General features: G+C 51.3%; 1 protein-coding gene and 1 long non-coding RNA gene across 11 annotated transcripts in view; one reads left to right on the top strand and one right to left on the bottom strand.

Annotated features, from left to right (window-relative positions):
- LOC309846984 overlaps positions 1-23,450 on the top strand; it is a 318,364-nt gene that overhangs the window by 208,276 nt on the left and 86,638 nt on the right. For 4 of the 10 annotated variants that reach the window (XR_014302225.1, XR_014302232.1, XR_014302233.1 and 1 more), the window contains exons 1-2: positions 10,000-10,968; positions 20,976-21,218. This is a non-coding gene — a long non-coding RNA (uncharacterized lncRNA). Of the gene's footprint in view, positions 1-9,999; positions 10,969-20,975; positions 21,219-23,450 lie in introns of those variants that run through there. The other 6 variants (XR_014302229.1, XR_014302230.1, XR_014302231.1 and 3 more) reach the window with 3 other exon arrangements.
- On the bottom strand, positions 1,733-21,976 carry FXN (frataxin). The gene is made up of 5 exons (XM_082696675.1): positions 21,700-21,976; positions 15,821-15,918; positions 12,818-12,938; positions 6,455-6,552; positions 1,733-3,452 (listed from the first exon to the last, which is right to left on the bottom strand). The coding sequence occupies exons 1-5, from the start codon at positions 21,865-21,867 to the stop codon at positions 3,302-3,304; spliced, it is 636 nt and encodes a 211-aa protein (XP_082552801.1). The 5' UTR covers positions 21,868-21,976; the 3' UTR covers positions 1,733-3,301.

The raw sequence follows: 23,450 nt of genomic DNA, 5'->3' as shown, positions 1-23,450 counted from the left end.
AGACACTTAACCGACTGAGCCACCCAGGTGCCCTCGGTAGTTACATTTTCAGGTGGCTGGGTGTCTGTGCACTCAGGAAGCTAAACATCACCGAAAGCGTTCTGAAATTATATCGCATTATTTTCTTCCTTCATTTCACATGTAATGCTGAACATTTTCAACATTTTCCCGAAAACTCATCCTTAATGTAGGCGACACGGTCAACATGCTCCCAGGGTCTGAGGCGTGGGAGGCTCCTGGTCCCATGCTGTGTGTGGTGCTTTTCCAGTTTGCTGGTCAAAGAACAATTTTTTTTTTTGTTAAGATTTTATCTTTCCGTTTGTCAGAGAGAGAGAGAGAGAGACCGAGCATGAGCAGGCAAAGGGAAAGCGGGAGCGTCAGGCAAGGGGAGAAGGAGAAGCAGGCTCCTTGCTGAGCAGGGAGCCTGATGTGGGGCTCCATCCCAGGACCCTGGGACCATGACCTGAGCTGAAGGCAGAGGCTTAACGACTAAGCCACCCAGGCGCCCCCAGAGAATGATGTTTATTACTCCCTGGGTGACTGTTCTGTGATCCTAGTTCTTTCACTACTTCAAATGGGAATCTCCCAGGGCCTTAGAAAGAAAGTAATTAAACCAGTTAGCATTGTACGTAAAATAAAAGTAAATAGGCCTGAAAATCTAGACCATGAAGGAAGCAAGAAGAACACAGATCACCTAATTTACATTCTCCTGTTGCAGCAGCCTGATTAAGTCTTTTTTATGTTACGTCCCAGATAGGTGAGTGCATCACTTAACTGAGTTCCAAGCAAGCCAGACAGAGAAACTTTGATCAGAAGAGACGCATGCGCGGACACACACACATGCGTGTGCACATGTACACACACACGATTTTATTTTCTCACTGGTACTGACCTACCACACTTACAAAATTTCTACCCACACTAAAAAATAAGGAAAAAAATAAGGAAAGGAATTTTTTTTTTTTAAAGAAAGGCAACATTTTATGTAACCATTCAGTGTTTGTTTACCTTGTTCTATTGCTAAGAACTTTTTTTTCCATAATGGAATGTGGTTTTTGTTCACCCATTGCAAAAGCCTTTGCCTCACATTTGCACAGACTTGTCACTAACAAATCTTTCTTTAGTAAGAACACAACAGAACAGGAGCACTACTCTGGGGGTTTTAATGTTCCTGAGCCTTGGTTTCTTCACGTGTAAGGTGCAGGTCAGTAGAGATTAAAATGAAGTCCTATGGGGGCACCTGGGTGGCTCAGTTAAGTGTCTGCCTTCCGCTCAGGTCGTGATCCCGGTGTCTTGGGATGGAGCCTCCCGGGGCCGGCCAGAGGGTCTCACTCTCCCTGTCAGCTGCCTCTGCCGACTCCCTTTCCCCCACTCATGCTCTCTCTCTCTCACAAATAAATAAAAAATCTTAAAAAGTAAAATAAAATGGGGCACCTGGGTGGCTCAGTTGTTAAGCATCCACCTTCGGCTCAGGTCATGTTCCCAGGGTCCTGGGATCGAGCCCTGCACGGGGCTCCTTGCTTGGTGGGGAGCCTGCTTCTCCCTCTCCTGCTCCCCCTGCTTGTGTTCCCTCTCTCGTTATGTCTTTCTCTGTCAAATAAATAAATAAAATCTCCAAAAAACTAAAAAATACCCCAAAATAAAAATAAAATAAAATAAGATGAGGTCCTCTGGTATGGAAGGCTGTCTTAATCCGTTTGGAATGCCAGAACAGAATGCCATAGACTGGGCATCTTATAAACAACCAGAATTTATTTCCCATAGTTCTGGGGGCTGGGAAGCCCAAGGTCAAGGCCCCACACACGGGGGGGGGGGGTGTCTGGTGAAGTTCTACTTCCTGGTTCACAGACGGCCGACTTCTCACTGTGTCCTCACATGGTAGGAGGGGTGAGAGAGGTGAGGGGCGAGGAGCTCTCTGGGGTCTCTCTCATAAGGGGACTCATTCCAGTCATGAGGCTCTGTCCTCACGACCCAACCCCCTTCCAGAAGCCGTACCTTCCAGAAGCCGTAACTCCATCACACTGGGGGTAAGGATTCACCACAGGAATTTGGGGGAGGGACACAGACATTCAGCCCAGAGCACAAGTCAGCACAGTAAAGACACGGACGATGGGTAGTATTTGAACATTAATTCAACTGAAATTCAAGGAACGATACCTAGAACCATATATTCATGCTCTAACTTAAGAAACTTGTTCATTGTCCTCCCCTCACCCGTTAAGCTGGCCTGACAGGACCACTGAAGGTCTGGACTGAGAATCCCCTATGTTCTCTCAGTTCCAGCCGCTCATTTAACACGTGGGGAAACAGGTCCCGGAGTTTGTGAAACTTGCCCAGAGACAGAGAACCGAGATCCCGCACATCTGCATAGACCTGTCACTGAGAAATCTTTCTTTCGTAAGAAAAGGTTGCACTGAGCCAAGTGAAGGACTAGGGCTCTTTTCATGAACACGAACATCTTTGCATTTCTGGGGTCCTTCACGATTTGCTAAGCATGACCTCACCCGGTGACCTAGGCTATTACCCTCCATCCACGGGCTTATGATAATGGCCCTTCTTCCCTTCTTGTCTTTGGGAGAGTTTTTGCATTCTCAGACCTGTGCTGCAGCAGCTGTATCCATAAAAAATAACTTAAAAAAAAAAATACACAAACACACGCACCCTGAGATGGAATGTGTGCGTATGTCCCTAGTATGTCTCTTTGGAAGAAACACCATCTCGTCTCCCTGGGTCTCCCGTATAGGCCACACCCCGGCAGAGACCCCAGCGGGGAGAGAGAATGGATCTTTGGTTTGAGAATTCTTGAACGTTACTGACACTTTCATACTACAGGGCGTAGGAACATTGACATTTTCAGGAGGTTTGGCACCATTTATAGATGACCCTTTAATGCGTCTTCATCTGGGGACAGAAAAGGGAGGTCCGCCCGCCGCTTTGTGGGGTTTTAGGCAATTAAGTCCTTCAAAGAACAAAGAGTGAAATCAAGTCATTTCTCCTCCTGAATTTCTCCTTATTTTTCTTGCTGTGAGGTTCTATATAAATGTACGAGTATAGGGACACTATAAAAGAAAGGAATATATCCTGCAAGGGAGGACATCAGACAATAAATCCAAAAACACTACGGAAATTAAAAGTCCGAACTTAGGGGAGTGTGGGAGGCAACACGTTCTTTTCACCGAGCCCGTACACAACACGCCGCTGTCCTCCAAAGCGGGAATGGAAGCAACCAGACCCCCAGCAGCGGGACGGAGCTGGAGTCTTGGCTTCAGACCTGTTACTGTCCCCGGGACTGGACGGGGCATCAAGCGCCTTTTCCGGAATAGGCCAGAGAGGATAAGTCCACTTGGGTCCGGAAGGCTTCGGTCAGCTCCGCGGCCAGCAGCTCGTGCAGGGACACGCCGTCGTGCGCGTACACCCAGTTCCTCCCCGTCCAGTCGTAGCGCTTGGGACCGCTGCAAGACAACATCGACACACGGCAAGTCCACGAGGACTGCTCCTGCACAGAAATGCTGACCCCACAGACGCCGCCCCAAGAAACTGACCACAAGGAAGCTCCCAAAGTCAGTTCAACAGGGCGTCCCCCTGACTGCCTGTCTCAGCGTCTTGCTGTGGAAGAGGAAGTCCCCACTTCATCCCCTGCAACACCTCGACAGAACGATTCTCAAGGCCTGGGAACGTCGGAACCCTCTCCATGAGGGTTCATAAGTCACGTTCGGAGGTTTCACTTTTGGGAACTCACGTAGGATACCTGCTGTGTCAAAGCAGTGTTGTTCAAATCGCGGCCATTTGGGTACCACTCAAGCGATCTGTCCCTTACCTGTATTATTATTATTATTACTTTAGTACCTTTGTAACATGCGCAACCACTACCTCTCCCTACAAAACACTTCATCACCCCAAAAGGGAACTCTGTGCCCATTAAGCAGTCATGCCCCGCCCCCCCACCCAGCTCCCGGCAATCACCTATGCTATTGTTTTTTTTTTTTTAAAGATTTTATTTATTTATTTGACAGAGAGAGATGACAAGCAGGCAGAGAGGCAGGCACAGAGAGAGGAGGAAGCAGTCTCCCTACTGAGCAGAGAGCCCGATGCGGGACTCGATCCCAGGACCCTGAGATCATGACCTGAGCCGAAGGCAGCGGCTTAACCCACTGAGCCACCCAGGCGCCCCATGCTATTTTTTTTTTCAATATACTTTTTCTTGGGATGTGTGGCTGGCTTGGTTGGGCATCTGCCTTCGGCTCAGGTCATGATCCCAGGGCCCTGGGATCAAGCCCCACATAGTGCTCCCTGCTTTGTGGGAAGTTTGCTTCTCTGCCTGCCACTTTCCTCGCTTGTGCTCTCTCTCTCTCTAACAAATAAATAAATTAAATCTTTTTTTTTTAATTTTTTTTTTTAAAGATTTTATTTATTTATTTGACAGAGACAGAGATCACAAGTAGGCAGAGAGGCAGGCAGAGAGAGAGAGAGGGAAGCAGGCTCCCCGCCGAGCAGAGAGCCCGATGCGGGACTCGATCTATGCGGGACTTGATCAATGCGGGACTCGATCGCAGGACCCTGGGATCATAACCTGAGCGGAAGGCAGAGGCTTTAACCCACTGAGCCACCCCGGCGCCCCAAATTAAATCTTAAAAAAGAAAAGAAATACAGTCCCATGAAAGGTGATGGCTGGGTTTGAACCCAGGTTCAGGTTTAAACTGATCCACCCAGCTTCTCCTGTGCTTCCTCCAGAGCTGAAGGACAGGAAAGTGCAGTCCTCACGCAGGGCTCTGGCCAGGGTTGGGACAACTGTTTGAGGCCAAAGAGAACAGCTAATTGGCCCATACAGGATGAAACGCCCAAGTTCAAGTTAATTGGGTCTAAAAAGGCAGTGCAATCTGTAAGGGTCTTGCTAGAAGTGGGTGATTTCTGGAATTGTTTGTTGAATTATAACACACCTCCTAGAAGAGGTTGGGGCAAAACACAGGAGGCATAACACTTTATTTATTTTGAGTAAATAATTTCACACCATGGCATGATAAACAGTACAGTAGTAACTGCCTAAAAATGATGTGAACATTGGCGCAGAAGAGTATGAATTTTTTTTTTTTTTGGAAAATTTATTCATTTGAGAGAGAAAAAGAGAGCCAGGGGCGGGGCAGACGGAGGAGAGAGTCCCAGACTCCCCCTGCTGAGAGGCCTTGAGGCTTATCACTATGGAGATCAGGACCTGAGCCCAAATCCAGAGTTGGGAGATTAACTGACTGAGCCACCTAGGTGCCCATATAATTTCATTTTTTAAAAAATGTAGATATCACTGTTTTTTTTTTTTTTTTTTTAAAGATTTTATTTATTTATTTGACAGAGAGAGATCACAAGTAGGCAGAGAGGCAGGCAGAGAGAGAGAGAGAGGAGGAAGCAGGCTCCCTGCTGAGCAGAGAGCCCCATGCGGGACTCGATCCCAGGACCCTGAGATCATGACCTGAGCCGAAGGCAGCGGCTTAACCCACTGAGCCACCCAGGCGCCCCATCACTGGGTTTTGCAAGAATTGCGTGCTGGTTCCATCTGGCCTTTCCCAATGCGTACTCAGTCTGTTGTCTTTGGAAGTGCTCCTGAGTGACCCAGGGAAGCTGGTCTGAGAGCTTTTAGTGAGCGTCTCCCCGACAGCCACCCAGACGGATGCAGGCGGGTGAGGCCCCTCTCTCCCTGCACGTTCTCAGGCCTTGAGACGCAGCGCAGGCGGCCTCCAACGCATGCCTTTATTCCAGGAGCCTGAACGCAGAGCAGGGAGAACGGCAGGAGGGACTCGACGCCCTGGAGTGGCAGCCTCCGAGGCTCTCCCGGCTCCACAGGGCGCGGGCTCAGCTGGGCAGAGGGAATCCCACCGGCCCCGAGCTGGAGCTGCTCGAAACAAACCAGAGGCCAAACTTGAACCTGCTCTGGAGACGCTGCGCAACTCATTCTGAGGCTGCAGTGTCAAGGGTGGCTTTTTTTTTTTTTTTTTTTTTAAAGATTTTATTTGTTTATTTGACAGACAGAGATTGCAAGTAGGCAGAGAGGCAGGCAGAGAGAGAGGGGGAAGCAGGCTCCCCGCTGAGCAGAAAGCCCGATTCAGGGCTTGATCCCAGGACCCCGGGATAACGACCGGAGCCGAAGGCAGGGGATCCAACCCACCTAGCCACCCAGGCACCCCAAAAGCGGTTTTTTAAAAGGCAGGGCAATGGCTTCACAGAGAGAAACCGTCCCGGCCAGCCTCTCCAAAGTTACACCCTTTTTGCTTCAGGCCTCAGGATGTGCTTCCAGCGGCCGGACTACTGGTGGGCCGGTTACTGACGCTGGGTTAACTGTGCTTTGAGGACGGGGTGAGGCTCTCGGACACACACCCATGAGGGAGGTGATGCTCCTTTTAAAGGGTCCACGATGCCACATCTCACGAGCCCCGAGCAAGGACAGATGTGGAATTCCGGGACGTACCTGGAGGGTGAGGATAACCAGATCTGCTTGTTGGGGGTCTGCTTGTTGATCACGTAGGTTCCCAGATCTCCACCCAGTTTGACTGTCAGGACACCACTCTGGCGGATCAGGCGGCGAGAGCATGCGGGAAAGAGAACAAGACAAAGTGAATCACTCTGTCCAGTGGCTGCGCATCTCGACACTTAGACGAAACACACACCTCGAAGAAACGTGTTTCGTGTTAGACACGGCAGATCGCGCGGAAAGCGCACTGCTCTGAGTCCGACTGTGATGAATCACGATACTACTTAGACCCCGTGGGGCTTCCCTCATTCCCCTCGGGCCTGGCGAGGCGAGACTTCTCATTTTTCCCCTCGGGAGGTGAGGAGACAGCAGCGGCTTGTCTGAGGAGTGACAGCCCGCAAACGGGAGCCCGTGGGCTGCCTCAGTTCCCTCAAAGCCCAGCCAGAACACACGAGAGAATGTTAAATGCAGACCCCGACTCTGCCGGAGTCCCACGTCAGCCCAAACATCGGACAGGACAGGTTCATCACCAAAACAAGGAAAAGAGTTAAAAAAGAAGGAATGTTCAAACCATGAGCTTTGCTGGTCTTAGAAGAGCCACAGAGCTAGCTCCGCTGGTGGAAGGAAGACAGAGCTTTTATTTTCAGACCCTTCCCACGCGTCTCACAAGCTGCCCTCCAGGGCTTTATTTTCTCCGAAAGAGCCCTGAATTCTTTAAAAGACTGGTTGGTCCATCCTTGCTCAATAAATGCTCATTTAAATTTGAAAACACTGTTTCAACAAAGGAGCCCTTTGGAGGAGTCTGAGGTTTCTTTAGAAGGAGCAGGATATTACAGCAGTTGCGCAGCTCAGTCCCTTTACTGGAGCTGGGGTGCAGGGAGGCAGCCCCTCACTGTTCCCACCCCAGGCACAACCCGCGGAGACACACCACTGCCTTTCTCTGGGCTTCTAGAGCCCCTGTCCAATCAAGAGGCCCTGAAGGCTTCTGAGAAGACTTTGTGTTTGGTTTGCAAACACAAAGAGCTATTGAAAAGGTAGACGGCCGCTGCGGCAATAAGACACAATAATGTAACTGGCAGGCAAGGGAAGACTCTATTGGGTTGTACCTTTTTAAAAAATTTTATCTATTTGAGAGAGAAAGCACAAGGTTGGGGGGCAGAGGGAGAGGGGGAAGCAGGCTTCCTGCCGAGCAGAGAGCCCGACGACGCAGGGCTCTATCCCAGGACCCTGGGATCATGACCTGAGCCCAGTGCAGATGCTTAACCCACTGAGTCACCCAGGCACCCCTGGACAACCACCTTTCATTTACTAAAAATTGTCCTGAGGCACCTGGAGGGCTCGGTTGGCTAAGCATCCAACTTTTGATTTCAGCTCGGGTCGTGATCTCAGGGTCGTGAGATCCCCGGCGTCCTCGGGCTCTGTGCTGGGCAAGCAACCTGCTTACAATTCTCTCTCTGCCTCCTTCCCTCTGCCCTCCCCCTCTTTTTCTAAATTTAAAAAAACTTTCCCCTCCCCTCTCTTAAAAAAAAAAAGTATCTTAAAACTGCACAGTTTAATAATTTCAATATTTCACAAAGTGTATTCATAAAGTGTGCAAACAACACTAATTCTCAGCTATTTCCACCCCAAAGAGAAACCCCCAGCCATCAGCAGCCCTTCCCTCCCACCGGCTCCCTTACAAACTTCCAAAGCTGCTTTTTCCATGAGATAGCAGGCTCAGGGGATCGAGACAGAATGGTTTCCTGTTTGACCTACTTACAGTCCCTCAGTGCCCCACTGGGCCTTGCCCCCCACGCACGGGGAGGTACAGGCACTGTGGGGAGGGCGGAGGGTAGGGGGTCCGAGTCTCATCAACCCTGCCACCATCCTCAGGACGACATCTGTGCGGCCTCCTTCAGAGACCCAGGCAAGGATGGAGGGGCCCGGGACACGGTGGTCAAGGGTGGTGTTCGCTCCTGATCACGGTCACACCCTAGGGCAGGACACCAAATCAGTCCAGTCCCTGAAAGCCAAATCCAATCTTTCCAACTCAGGATCTTCCGGAATTATTCCAGGGAACGGGCCAGGCATTCGCAAAGAGCATATTAAAGAGCAGCCATGAGATTTCTTCTAGATGTGAAGACCTCAAGCTGTCTCCTCCCCCTGGCACCGATGTGAAGACCTCAAGCTGTCTCCTCCCCCTGGCACCGACCCTGCAGTGCTCCTCCCTGCACAAGACTGAGACCCCCGCTCAGGCACCCCTGCCCCCCACCCCGTGACCCCCATGCCTTCCTCCCTGCATCTGAGCTGCCTGTCTGTTTGCGGGACACCTGTGCCCTCCCCTCCACGACTCGAAGCGCCTTGCGGGCAGATCTGGCTTTCCATCCCAGAACCTCCAGTGTCCAGTAAATCCGCTCTTAGCGCGAGATCCTGGGTGGACACAAAAATACACCCGTGGAGGAATGAACCGAGCCAGCGGTGACCAGGGCTGGTGGTAACACGTGCGAAGTCGAGGGCAAGTTCACAGAAGGCAGAAAGTCTCAACCCTTAGCCAACCCGCCTCCTGTCGGTTGTGCGTGATTATTTTTTCCCATGGAGCTAGAGAGGCTGTTTCCAGACGAATCCGGCAGGAGGAGGAAAAAACGGAAGGAAAGGAGAGGCCTTACTGGTTCACCAGGAGTTCCTAATGCTCTCGGAACCGTCGGCAAGTACCCAGATGAAGATGACTTTCTGTTCACTGGGATTATTCCTTAAGGGCCAGTCGGAGGCTGTTCTAGGAGTGTGGGCAGCCTTAAAAGCAGGGGCAGGGGGGAGTCAAACTCTTCAACAGCTGGGGCCAGAGGTGCTCGCCGGTCAGAACAGCCCCCGTCCACCGCTGGCGGAGGCGCAGTCCCCCTAAGTCAGGATCAGCACCCCCCCCCCCCCCCCCCCCGCACAACTTGTGTCATCACAGCTCACTCCACAGAGACTGACCCCTACGCGATGGCACGTTGAGTCAGGAGATTTCGGGGATACGTGGCTTCCCACATTCCCAAACCAGCCAGCCCTCTGAAGGAATAAGAATAATGAATGTGAAGCCCTTTTATAATTTAATCCGAATGGGAATTCGGAGACGTAGAGGGATGTCACCCGCTTCCCGGCTGGAGAACCTGCCACTCAACAGAAGCGAAGAAGGAGAAAATACAAATCCAGGACGACAGGCTAATAAAAGGTTTTTCTCCGTGTCCAAGACGGTGCTGCGTCTGAGCAGGTGTCTGTAACCCGGGAGCCGGAGCCCGGCTTTGGGCGTCTGCAGCCTGCCCGACCTCAACTGAAACTGGACTCACAGGCGTGCGGGAAGGTTTTCTTGGGAGAAGGTCCAGGGAAGTTCAAGGAACTTCTACAGTAGGGCAGTGACACGCTGACAGCTTAGTGAGTAAAGAACATGACCGCAAACAGATTCTCATTAAAATATCAAAGAGTCCAGGGCTCCAAGGGCAGGGAGCAGGGGTGGAGAAAACAAAGGAGGCTTGGCAAGAACCCCTCGGAGCGGCCCTGGGTCAGATTTTGCCGGTCAAGTACAGCTGACTCCATGGGTGCTGAGTGACGGCAGGTGCTGTCTGCCCTGGTGGGCAGCCCCTCCTCCCATGGCAGGGCCAGTGTGGGTGAGGCCTGGACCCAGACCCTGACCCCCCAGATGACGCATTCCACTGACAGGAAGACACAACAGCCGGGGAGCCACTCACGTCACCCACTCCCCAGGGAGCAAACTGAGCACACGCATTCTTGAGTCTCCCTGGAACACTGTTTCCGTTCGTCTGCTTGGCTGGGAGCAAGCAGTTCGGACGTCTGTGGTGCTGAGCAGCATCAGTGAGAGTGTGTTCTGGAAATGTATGTGGGCCCCATTTCATTTGTATACTGGACCAACATTTATTAAGTCCCTATCACGTAGCCGGCAATGTTTCAGGCACTGGGATACCAAGAGCAAACAGTGTCTGGGCTGCCCAGGAACTCTGTGGCTGTGGGAGCTGGTGTGTAAACAGTACGCGGCGTGATCGGTGCTCTACAGACTCACCGCAGAGTGCTGGGCGAGGAAGGAAGCGTGGTATCTGCCTGGAACATCTGGGAGGGCTTCCCAGAGGAGGCAGTGCCCACCTGGACGACAGACGACGCCCCTGGTGTTACAGGTGTTCTGTTGCCGATTATGTAGTTTCAGTAGATTGATTTGTGAAATGTCTGAGTCAGCTAGCACCTGAGGGACTCTACTCGGGAAATCACCCCCCAGGGTGGACAGCTTTGCAGAGTGCTTCGTAAGAAACCCTAACAACAGAGTCCGCTACTGGCCTTTAGTTTCTACATCTATATTGGGGTGTTTCTAACTAGTAAATGATTTGTTAGAAATCACTTTCCCCTGGTGAGAAGAATGGTAACTTAAGGTACATGGGCTGGCTGGAAAAACGCAGGTGCCTCTTCCCTTTGCAGGAATGGCTTACGGGATCTGGAAACCCAGCAGCTGGGTCACTCTTCAGAGAGACACTGCGGGTAGCATTCAGGTAAGATCCTGTGACCCACCATGGAGCAGGAACTTTTTTTTTCTTTTGAAGATTTATTTATTAGAGAAAGAGCGAGCACAGCGGGGAGGGGCAGAGGGAAAGGGAGAGAGAAGATCTCAAGCAGACTCCTTCCTGAGTGCAAGCCTGATGCGGGGCTCGATCCCAGGACCCTGAGATCATGACCTGAGCCGAAACCAAATCAGCCACTCAACCGACTGAGCCACCCAGGCGCCCCTGAGCAGGAGCATTTGCTGCTGGATTCCCCTGGGGGTGGGGGAGATGGGGGCATGGGGTGGTAAACAGAATCCAGCTGTGAGGACACCGGCACACTTGCTTCTAATGAAACACTCATGCAAAAATACTGGAGTCACTACGTATTCTCACTAATCCTACAAGAACGAGTGGTGTGACTGTATTTGTGGCATGTTAATGAATGTTTGCACGTATGGCCGAGTTTAGCCTGAGACTTGGTTTCCCTGTAAGTCTCGTCAGCCCCTGGTAGGGAGACTGGGGGAGAGGAGACCTGTGACTCTCCCAGCTCCATCATTCCACAGTCCGTATGGGCTCGCCAGCAGCTTGCCTTCTGAGGCCGTCTGCAGAAGCACTTCAATGCCCTGCCCCAGTGATGCTCCCAGCGGTCATGGAACCCACCTGGAAGGGAGCCAGCCCTCTCTTGTCCCATTGCCTTTATTTTTTTTCCCCTATTGCCTTCATTTTGACCTCCGCGTCCCTCATGTCCTTACAACCAGGCTTGAAATCTTCCAGGCTCTGCTACCTGCTCCGTCTGATGGGGTCCCTTCCGCCCACAGTAATACCCAACACCATTTCTATCACATTAGCCTGACAGCTGGTTGTCCTAACAATTCCCCTTCATAGCATTTCTGACTATTAATTAATTGCCGTCAAGAGGATTAATCTCCGTGGGGGATTTTTCTGGCAAAAAAGGAGCTGCTTCCTAAGGGGGAAACCGCATTCTAAAGGCAAGGAGTGGGGCGCCTGGGTGGCTCAGTGGGTTGAGTGTCTGCCCTCGGCTTGGGTCATGATCCCGGGGTCCTGGGATCGAGCCCCGCATTGGGCTCTCTGCTCAGCAGGGAGCCTGCTTCCTCCTCTCTCGCTGCCTGCCTCTCTGCCTACTTGTGAGCTCTCTGTTAAACAAACAAACAAACAAACAAATAAATAAAATAAGGCAAGGGGGGACTCAAGTCTGCCACCTGGTGGCCAGTCGACGTAGAGCAGCACTCCCCGGGCTTCAGGGCTCTGTGGCTCCCCCTAGCGGCACTGAGGATCATCTGAGGAGTGATTATAAAAACTTAAAAAAAACTGCCCTGGCCGGCCAGGGATACTCCCAGACCAACTAAAGAAAAATCTCTAGGGATGGAACCCAGGGTGCACATTAGAATCTCAGGTGAGCTTTTCCAAAAATATGCTTCCTGGGAGTAGACCCTGACAGGCAGGTCAGAATCTCCCAGAGCTGGGGCCGCTGTCCGAGTGCTCGGAACACACCCTGCTTAAGGACCAGTGGTTCGGTTCTGCCTTCAGGAGAGTCATCCTGCCAGACAAACACAGGCCTGGGTCCCCCCCGGCTTACCTCACGGGTCCTGAGTGGAGCTTGAGAACCTGTACTTTTAAGCAGAAACGGGGCTCACAGAGGTCGTGACTTGCCCAAGGTCACAAGCCTGGCGGGGCAGGCCTGGAACACCAAGGCCAGTCTTTGGGTCTCCCCCTTGCCCCCCACCCTGGAACCACGTGCGGTTGGATGCTTAACTCCACTGGAGGGGAATTCTCTGTCGTAGTGAGCTAGAATTCTTAGGAGGAAACAGAAAATGTAAGAAAATAAGCAAAAAGGTACCCCAAACGAGACATCATAGTCTTCGAACGTGTAGGGTTTGTCTGCGAGGTCTTCAAAGAACTCTGCTAAGGAGTCTAGTGTCTTCTCAGCCAGTCTTTCATAGGTGGTCTCATCCAGAGAGCTGCAGGGAAACACCAAAACCCCCCAAACACATTTATACCAAACTGCTCCATTTTATTAATGTCAAACCTACATATCTACTTATTTCCTTATTTAGTTTATTTTTAGTAAATACGGCCAATGTGGGGCTTGAACTCACGACTGGGAGATCAAGAGTCACATGTGCCACAGACTGAGCCAACCAGGTGCCCTGAAACATCAACTTTTTATTCAAATTAGAAAAATTCATGGGAAATTCATGTACAGACAAAAAAAAAAATTAATCAGCATGAAAGAGTTTATATAGGGGCGCCTGGGAGGCTCAGTCAGTTGAGCCTCTGCCTTCGGCTCGGGTCATGATCCTGGTCCTCGGATGGAGCCCTTCCTTTGTTGCCTCCCTGCTCAGTGGGGAGCCTGCTTCTCGCACTCTCCCTGCTTATGCCCAGTCTCTCTCTCTGTCAAAAAAATAAATGAATAAAAAATCTTAAAAAAGAAAGACTTTATAAAGAAGGAAACCTTTCTTCCCAAATAAGCAGCCCCGACCGGCAGAGTCAACTACGAATAACAGTTTCTTCTGTATCTGTCCAGAATTTTAAATTCTTTTTAATATGGAAATTGAAGCACCTTACAGGTTTTAATATATCCTGGAAATTGTTCTATATTAGCATATATTTATATTTTCATGGTATTTTATTTCATATTATTTATTCAACCTCACCCCTTCAGCTGGACATTATGCTTATTAAAATTGCTTGTATTATGGTTAAAATTATGTTGGGCATTTGCCCAACAAAGTGGGAGAAAATATTTATATTACATGTATCTGAAAATGGGCTTACTTCCAGAATATATAAAGAACTAAAAAAACAAAAACAAAAATAAAAAAGTACAAGTCAATAAGAAAAAGAAAACGCTATAGAAAAAATGGGTAAAATGCTTGAACAGATATCATTTTTTTTAAGATTTTTTTTTTTAACTTATTAGAGAGAGAGAGAGAGCGAGCACAGGCAGACAGAGTGGCAGGCAGAGGCAGAGGGAGAAGCAGGCTCCCTGCCAAGCAAGGAGCCCGATGTGGGACTCGATCCCAGGTCACCGGGATCATGACCTGAGCCGCAGGGAGCCGCTTAACCAACTGAGCCACCCAGGTGTCCCGAACAGATATCATTTTTTTTTAAAAAGATTTTATTTATTTATTTGACAGAGAGAGATCACAAGCAGGCAGAGAGGCAGGCAGAGAGAGAGAGGAGGAAGCAGGCTCCCCGCTGAGCAGAGAGCCCGATGCGGGACTCGATCCCAGGACCCCGAGATCATGACCCGAGCCGAAGGCAGCGACTTAACCCACTGAGCCACCCAGGCGCCCCAGATATCATTTTTAAAAAGATATCCAAATGGCCAGTGAACACATAACAAGGGGTATAACTTTATTAATCTTCAGGAAAATACACCGTAAAAAAATTCACAACGAGATACCACCAGAATGGTTAAAATGAAAGAGACAGATAATAGCAAGAGCTGGCCCAGAAGTGAAGCAAACCCTCTCTATGGGGTGAGGGGGAGGGGGTGGTGGTGGGGAGGGGGTGGTGGTGGCGGCGTGTGTGTGTGTGTGTGTGTGTGTGTGTGTGTGTAGGTCAGAAGAGCTACTCCTAGACCTCAAGAGAGGACTGCATGTCTCCTAGAAATCTTGGCCTTTGAGGTGGATGAGAGACCATATGGGCCTGGGATTGCAGCCCTGGGGTTAGGGGCTCATGTAATTTGTGTGTGTGTGTGTGTGTGTGTGTGTGTGTACGGAGGGTCTACACAGACACCAGTGGTGGCAGGAGCCGACTGTAGCAATGCCGGGGAGCTGTGCATGGAACACACGGCTTCCTTCCAGGACACCCACCAGGCTAGGTCTCCTAGCATCCCTTGCAGTCAGTTGGGGTCGTGTGACCAAGCCTCCCCCCCAAATCGGAGGGAGGGACAAGTGCCACTTCCCAGACTTCCGTGCTCTTGCGCCTTTCTGTGGAATGGAACCTGGGCGGGGTGACCTGGCTCCCACCGTGTCAGGGACATAAGAGATGGGAAGGCGGCAGGACCCTGGTGGCCTGAATCCCTGTACGGAGGCACGCCCACCCTGGACCGTGGGGACACAGGGGCGCCAACAGCTGCTGGCTCGAGCCATTACAGCAGTGGGTCTCCCCGTCACAGAGGCCTGGCGGACCCCAACTGCTGAGTCATCAACGACAGTAACAACAGAACTCTGGAAACCACTTCATGTCCTGCAGTGGGGGATGGGTGGAACGAACTAGGATACGTCCATAAAGCTTAGTATCATTTCATTTAAAACAGTGCGGTAGAGGGGACCGCGGGTGGCTCAGTCCGCTACACATCTGACTTTTGATCTCAGCGCAGGGCTCTGTCTCAGGGCCGTGAGTTCAAGCCCGGCTGGGCGTGGAGCCTACTTAAAACTAAATACATAGGGACGCCTGGGTGGCTCAGTTGGTTGGACGACTGCCTTCGGCTCAGGTCATGATCCCGGAGTTCCGAGATCGAGTCCCGCATCGGGCTCCCAGCTCCACAGGGAGTCTGCTTCTCCCTCTGACCTTCTCCTCACTCATGCTCTCTCTCACTGTTTCTCTCTCAATAAATAAATAAAATCTAATACATACATACATACATACATAAACTAATACAGTAGATGGCTGGCGAAATGGAAAGATGCTTATGAGTGCTACTGCTAAGGGAGAAAACAGGTTTTGGATGGAATGGGCTCCTTTTTTTTTTTTTTTTTAAACCAGTAAGAGAAATGGAAAAAAATTTAAAAAGCTAATAGAAGTATGAGCAGGTATGCAGAGCTGTGTACTGAGAGAGAGCAGGAGGGGGGTGGGGGGAAGGCTCTCTGACGCGGAAGGGGCTTGAGCTTACCCAGGGTCGCCCACTGTTCCCACTGCTCTCACAGTCACCCAGCAGACACTCTGCTTTTTGACATTCACCATCTGATCAAGGCGGTGGAGGCTCAGACTCTAAAAGCCAAAGTGAAGAAGCACGTTACTGTTTTTCTGTGCATTACAGTCCCCGAACGTGTGGCTTAAATATCACTACTCCTGCATTTGAGAATAAACCACGTTCAATTTTTCCAGGAGTGTTTCTGAAATGTTTCTGCCTCATTTTCATGCGTTACCTTGTGTTCTCTCAGGCTCGCTCTAAGGCTGTGCGGTCCAATATAATAGCCCTGAGCCACAGGCAGCTAATTTACATTTAAATTTATTATCATTTCCCGTCACTTCCCACTAAAATTTGAATAAGGGACAAGTACCACTTCCAGGACTCCCATGTTCTGGAAGGCCACGTTTCAAGTGTCCTGTGGCCTCACGTGGCCAGTGGCACATAGAACATTGTCGCTATCATGGGAAGCTCTGTGGGCAGCACTGCTCCAGGCTATTCGAGGTATGCGGTGGTTAGCACAGGCCAGGCGCATGGAAGCACCTGCAAGGCTCCTGGAATTTGACGAGTGCAGGCAAGCGGCCCATGTCTGCTGTGGTCCAAAAGAGGGGACTGGACTGTACATGGACAGGTCTTGTTAACATGATCTGCGGGAGATGATGTGACCTGTCGATTTCTTCCAGCACATAACTAGAAGAGGGTCTAGGTGCTCGTCTCTGGGGCTGCCAGCCCCACTGACCAGCTGGAGAGACAGATGACATAACCAGAGGACAGCGACAAACACCGAGGGGACCCTGGCTGAAGGACCTGCCCCAGTGAGGGAGGGGACAGCGCCTGTAAAAGGAGAGAAAAGTGGAGATGGCAGGGGAGAGCCTGGATAGGTGGCCCCAGGGCCTTGTGAAGGCACTCAGCTGGACTTCACCCTGGGAAGGCACCCAAGGGCTGGAAGGGGTTGGCAGTTAAGATTCACCTTCTCTAAAGGTCACTCTGGCACAGGGCTCCAGGGCCATTGTTCTCTTGAGCTACCAGTGCCCTTGGCAAGCTCAGAATGGAGAAGGCAGAGGGCATGGGGCTAAGAAGTGAGCAGAAGAGGGGAACAGGGGTGCAGAGCCCAGAGTGTGAGATTTTAAAAGGCTGGCTCCAAAGGAGAAGCAGAGACCCAGCTTGATAACCAGTTATTGCTACTGCACATTCTAGAGCGTTCCCTACTACGTACTGGGTATTGATAGTCTTGATAGAAATGGATGTGGTCAGTCCTCATTACAAGCCTGTGAAGCAAGTACTGTTATTATAGTGGTTCTTCTCGACAGTTTGCTCTATAAAGTCACCATGAACAGGAGGTCAGTGAAATGCTCCTATGGGAAAATACAGGCGTAGGTTCCTGCAGGCTTCGGGTCCCGTGTGACCCGGGGATCCGTACATAACCTCGTTTACAGGCGTCTCGGTTTAAAGACACCTTGTTAATATCCATTGTTGATTCATGAAACTGAGCTCGGGGCCACCAGTGCCGTAACTAAGGCCTGAACAAGGCTGATCTAGCATATGTGTTTTTTCGGTAAGGCCCATCACAGACCACTAGACAGCATGTAGGCACTACGCTCTGGGGCCATGTTAAATAGCGAAATCACCAACCGGAAACACAAAAATGCAAATAGTGTGCCACAGAATAGGTGGTGGAAAGAACACTTGTTGACCCCGTGGGGGCCGAGAGAAGGCAGAGTGTCACCTTGTTTGACCTCAGTGGCAACACACAAGCATGGGGTGACTCCTCAGTGTTTGCTGCTGTGTGTGTGTGTCTGAGAGTAAGCATCAAATCTACTTTGGGTATTGATTCTGGGGTTACAGATAAATTTTACTGAATAGGTGAATTCCTGAGTCCAGGATCCATGAAATGCAAGGAGAGACTGTATTTGTATTTTATGGATGAAGAAACGGAGCAAATCACTCAGGTACACAGATGCAAAGTGGAGGACGCAGGATCTGAAGCCACACTGTCTGGCCCCAGGGTCCAGGCCACAAAGAAAAGAATCACACACCTGGGAGTCATACAGGGTTTTGGACATGGAAGGGAAGTTCGAGAACCAGAGGCTCAGAGTTTCCCTCCTCTCCAGGATCCTGGCCTCTCAAATCCTAGCTGTCGTAGTCCGACACCTTCGCACAGCCTTTTTTCTGTTTCAGTTTTGGTTTTGACTCTTGTATCTTGAATGGCTGTTCTTGGTGGAAGGTTTGTTCTGCTGCAAGTTACAGCCAGAAGGAGAAGTCTACATGCGGCCATTTTTAATCATCAAAGGAACCGTTGCCAAAGACTCCTTGCTGGCTCTTACCCATTCTCCCCGGGCTAACGTTCCCTGGGTACCTGCTTACCCTTTCTGAGCCCCTGAAGGCAGGGGTCACAGTACCCGCCACACAGACCAGTGATGAGCCTTCGACAGGAAGACACCAATACCCCAAACACAGGGCCAGAGAGTGTCTGGTCAATTTTGGTTTTGGAGCACGTCAACAAGAGTATGGACAGGCAGAAGGGGAGGCCTGGCCTGGCTGGCTAGCAAGGAGGCCGGCCCTCACCCCAGGATCCCCTTGGCAAAGCACAAAGCTGGAAATGCTGGAAAGGTGAGTCAGGTCTCACCCACCACTGGGGGGAATGAACTGGTGCAACCACTCCTGGCATCAAATGAGTTGAATATTTGCTGGCCCCTCACCTAGCAATGCTGTTCTTAGGAACTCGGCCACAAAGAACCTCTGCCCATGCACCGCAAGGCCTACAGGAACACCATTGTGACGGCAGCATCATGGCAGTCACCCATGTTGATTCATGAAACTGAGCTTGGGGCCACCAGAGTTCCCCATAAGGAACTCTGTCCATTCTCCTGGTGACATCCAACACCAGGAGAATGGACAGAGCATGATGTGGTCACCCAAGGGGATACTACCCAGCCGGGAAAACGCATAAATGACAACCGAGTGTGTCAGTGTCAATGAGCCTCAAAAACAACACTGAACACGAGACACAAGTCATGGTAAAATAGACGCAGCAGAATGTTTTCTATCAATAGCACGTGCTTTAGGGAGACATACATAGTGGGTGACACTCTAGGAAAAGAAGGGGATGCCTGACAGAATTCAGGAAAGCAGATTCCCCTCAGTGAGGCCCGGTGGTCACCGGGAGAGCCCCAGAGCCTTCCGGGGGACAGGTAATCAGTCTCTTAATCTGGTGGTGAGAATGTGGCAGTGTGTTATTAATCTTTAAATGGTACAGTTTTGTTTTGTTTTTTAGATTTATTTATTTGACAGAGAGAGATGACAAGCAGGCAGAGAGGCAGGCAGAGAGAGAGAGGAGGAAGCAGACTCCCCACTGAGCAGAGAGCCCAACACGGGGCTCGATCCCAGGACCCTGAGATCACGACCTGAGCTGAAGGCAGACGCTTCACCGACTGAGCCACCCACGTGTCCCATGAATTTGTTTTTTCAGTCGCAAATTTTATAAAATATAAATCAACCATTCCCACAACAAGTTCAGTTTAACATCTGAGCTTACGTGTGCTGATGTGAAATACACACTAGATTTGGATGAATGAGTACAAAAAAAGACTGTTAGCTCCATGATTTTTCAGTATCGATTACATGTTAAGATGATAATATTTGGAAAAACTAGATGACATAAATGTATTGTTGAAAAAAAAATTTTAAACGAAGCCCTAGGCCCGGCATGGGTTTGAACTCATGACCCAGATCGTGTGTCTCATGCTCTACCAGTTGAGTCAGCCAGGCACCCCTCTGTGGTGTTGAAATTAATTTCACCTATTTCTTTTGACTTTTTCAATGTAGCTGCTAGGCAGTTTAGAGTGACACAGGCAGCTCCCATTCTGTTTCTTTTGGATGGTGCCGGAGAAGTAGGAGTAGGAATAGGGGATAAAGAACATAAGGATGGGGATGACGCCCCCATAAGGAACTCAGGTCTTGATGGGTTCTGGAGTACAGGGACATTGGGGGGGGTCAACCGGAGGACAGATAAGACCTTGAGAAAATTAAACATGGTGGTCCCAGTTGCCCCTGTCATCCACCCAGCTCCGCAAGTACTGGAGATGGTTGAGGGCCCTGTATTACAAAGCTCAACAAACCCGATTAATTTACTATGGTAGAGGAGGCCCAAAGGGCGGACTCAGGTTAACTACCTCCCAGCCTCCTATGACCCCTAATTCCAGTGTGTGCGGTGCCCACCTCCTGATGGCAGCTCTCCGTGGGGCATGCTTCTGAATCAGCAGCCCGTAACGGCCACAGGTACCATCCCAAAGACCATGCCCTATCTTGTCACTGTCCTAAGTTACAAACTGCCGGCAACCCACGGCCCGGCACCAGCAGGGGTGGGAGTTCAAGCCCGGGCAGCTCCAGGTGGGAGCAGCACAGAAGAACAGGGGTAGTAAATGTCTCTGTTCTGCACTTGGGCATCCTAATAACAGGATGGCCATAACTGCCGGTATTTCCCAAGAAGCCAAGGGACCCAGTATCAAGGGCCCAAGTTTGAATGTTGGCCACCAGTCCTAACTTTCCTTCGAACACCGCCAAATAACAGAGCGGTCAAGTCTAAAGTCCGAATTTCAGCGCTCCAGGGACAATCTGGGTTGGGTTTCGCCTGCCTCCTCCACCATGCGTGGTCCACGCAGCGTGCCAACCACTCAGCATCCGGTATCCACCCGTCTTCTCCGCCCAGGTCTATTTCTTCGTCGGGAATTATCCTCCCTGCTCTCTTGCCACCTTCCAGACCCGGTTTAGGTCTGCCTTCAGTTCAGGTCATCATCCCAGGGTCCTGGGATCGAGCCCCGCATGGGGCTCCCTGCTCAGCGGGGAGTCTGCTTCTCCCTCTGCCCCTACGCGCTTGTGCTCTCTTTCTCAAATAAAATATTTGGGAGGGACCCTCCCTGATTAAACATCGCGTCCTCCCCCGCTGTGAGTCTTCCTCAACCCTACCCCCATTCTTTGGGCTTTCTCTTTTCAGGTCTTGTAGTGACTGGGTCAGATGCTTTGCAGCCCCCAGGGGAGAAAAGGGAATTAACTTCTAGGGCTGAAGACTTTGTATTAATCCTGCGTAATCCTCCCAACAGCTCCGCAAAATGGGCACGTTTCCCTTTCATGTCTTTAGGGAAAAGGAAGCCACGCCTCGGAGAGGTTCCAGATCCCCCAGAGGTCACACCGCTCTGCTGAACTTGGGAGGCCAGGCCCGGTCATTCTCCAAAAAGCCGCCAAAAGCTTTGCTGCTCTAGCTCCTGTGCTCCGAGCCTCGACGTTTCCACCGCGCTCGAAGGAAGCGTTTCGTTCCTAAAAGCCCACGCGCGGAATCATCGCTCTAGGATTCTACATAATACTATCCTATGCCATTATGTTGGTCTGTGTGCTGTTTTATTGTACTTACGTATATTTACGCACCACACTAACATCTGTGTCCTACACACATATGCATGCTACAGTACCTAGGCCAGTATCTAGTATCCCTTAAATTGAAGTTCGGGCAAAGGGAAGTGGAGAGCTCGGCGACCACCACGGATCCCCGAGATCGCGTCCCCGGCCACTTCCCCTGCGCTGCGTTCCCCCTCCCCGCCCCCCCGCAGTTACAATGCACTGCCCTTTTCACCGGAAAGCACAGGCCGGTGCAGACGTGACCCCGGGGAAACAGAAGGCCCAGTGCGCGGCCGCGCGCGGGGCAGAGAGCAGCGCGCTCGGGCGCCGGGCAGGCCACCGGCGGAGCGCGGCCCCGGTGCGCGGCCCCGCCGGAGCGGAGTGGACGCGCGTGCCCGCAGCGTCCCCAGCGTGCGCGGCCTCTCCCTGCCGGCGTGCGGCCCGGACGGCTGCGCGGCGCGGGTACTCACGGCGTGGCTGGGTACGCGGGTCGCTCCGGTGCCGACGCGCAACCCCCGGCGGCCGTAGAGCGGGGCGTTCCTCGTCGGCCCCTGGGTCCCGGCGCGGGCCGGGGCCGAGCCCGGGGGCGCCGAGCGGGGCAGGAGGCCGGCGGCCGCGCGGCGCCCGAACGTCCACATGCTGCTCCCAGGCTGCGGCCGCTCCGCCCTCTCGCTCCGGGGACGCCGCGGCGACACCTGGTGGCCACGGGGGGCAGGCGCCGCGGTTCGGCTCCGCGCTCCGGTCCCCTCTTCCGTTCACTGTCGGAAATGGCCCGAGGTTAGACCTCAGGGAGAACTTCCCAGCGTTCCGCCCTCTCCGTGTTTGACACAGATGGGGTGCGCGCTCGGTGCGAAGCCCAGGGCCTGCCCCTTGGGCCACGTGTGAATGCGTGACGCCCCACGGCTGCAGAACTGTGTCTGGGAGGGATTTGCCAGCTGCGGCTGCGGGCTTGCTGGGAACCCGACGGCCCGCAGGTGTGCGGCTTGGCTGCAGGAGGTTACAGCCCTTAGGAGCGGGCAGGCGGGAGAGGGATTGCCTGGTTTACATCCGAACTCTGTGCTTCCCAGCTGTGTGACCAGGGGGCAAGTCAACTCACTTCTCTGTGCCTCATCTATAAAATGGAGGTGTTTTTTTTTTTTTTTTTTTTTTAAACTCCAGGGTTGTTTTAAGGATTAAATGAGTTAATCTAGGCAAAGTGTTTTTTTAGAACCTGCCTGCTAAGTGTATGGTATTAAGCTGTTTTGAGATAGTGAGAGAACACAAGCCGGGGGCAGAGGGAGAGGGAGAAGCAGGCTCCCCACTGAGCAGGGAGCCCGTGTTCAGGGAATCCCAAGAGCCGGGTATCACCACCTGAGCCAAAGGCCGATGCTCAGCCCACTGAGCCACCTGGGCGCCCCAATTATGAGCTTGTTAATACGCTATAGGTAAAAGACCATTTTACTTACGTTGTGTTTTGCAGAGGAATGCAAATTGTGAACTATTCCTATTTTATATAGGCTTGAGAAAATACTACCTGTGCATACCAGAGAATATAATGTTTATGGAGGTGTTAGTGGACAGAGGAGATTGTTTGTGCTCAAGTTTTTCCAAAGCCACCTTGGTCCTTGGTGAATAGTAGAGATAGGACGCAAGTATAAATGTGTGGGACACTAAATGACAAGTGTCAAGAACAGAAACTATTGGATATCACTACTGAGTGGGAGGGTATATACTACTAGGGGTGGGGACAATCAAGGAAGTCTTCATGGAGGAAGTGGCATTTGCACAGGGCCTTGAAAAATAGGGTAGAGGAGGTGGGATCTGATTGGCTGTCAGAGGGGTAATCCGGGGCGTTCTTTTGTATGAGAGACATTTTCTTGCCTTCACTTAACCCTATGTCATTTATTGAGCACCTGTTATGTAAATACCCAGCCTGGAGAAGCTGTTTCCCCCTGTAAATTATCTGGGGATACACTGGAAGGTTAAAACAAAGTGGGGGTAGGGGGGCGTGTGTGCTATTGGCATCCAGTGAGTAGAGCCCAGGGGTGTGTTAGATAATGTGCTATAGACAGGATGGCCCCCTACAACACAGAATTACCCAGTACAAAATGGTAATGGTGCCATGGCCGAGAAGCCCTCACTAGAGGCAAAGGAAAATGTTTTGGTTGCCCGCCACAGCCCCAGGTCCTGCCACACTAATAGTGAGGCCTGTCTCACACCCTCGGAAGTGCATTATATACTT

Source organism: Mustela nivalis (genome assembly GCF_964662115.1).
Source record: "Mustela nivalis genome assembly, chromosome: 13".
NCBI lineage: Eukaryota > Metazoa > Chordata > Mammalia > Carnivora > Mustelidae > Mustela > Mustela nivalis.
The sequence above is the reverse complement of the archived record's forward strand: the minus strand, read 5'-3'. Positions and strand labels throughout refer to the sequence as shown.

Bases quoted from the DNA above. Each gene is read 5' to 3' on its own strand.
- FXN (XM_082696675.1), bottom strand. From the start codon at position 21,867: ATGTGGACGTTCGGGCGCCGCGCGGCCGCCGGCCTCCTGCCCCGCTCG. The intron at 12,939-15,820 runs GTAAGCTCAAGC...GTTTCCCTGCAG, and splicing joins GGAACAGTGGGCGACCCTGG to CTCTCTGGATGAGACCACCT. The intron at 6,553-12,817 runs GTACCTTTTTGC...CTGATCCGCCAG, and splicing joins ACTATGATGTCTCGTTTGGG to AGTGGTGTCCTGACAGTCAA.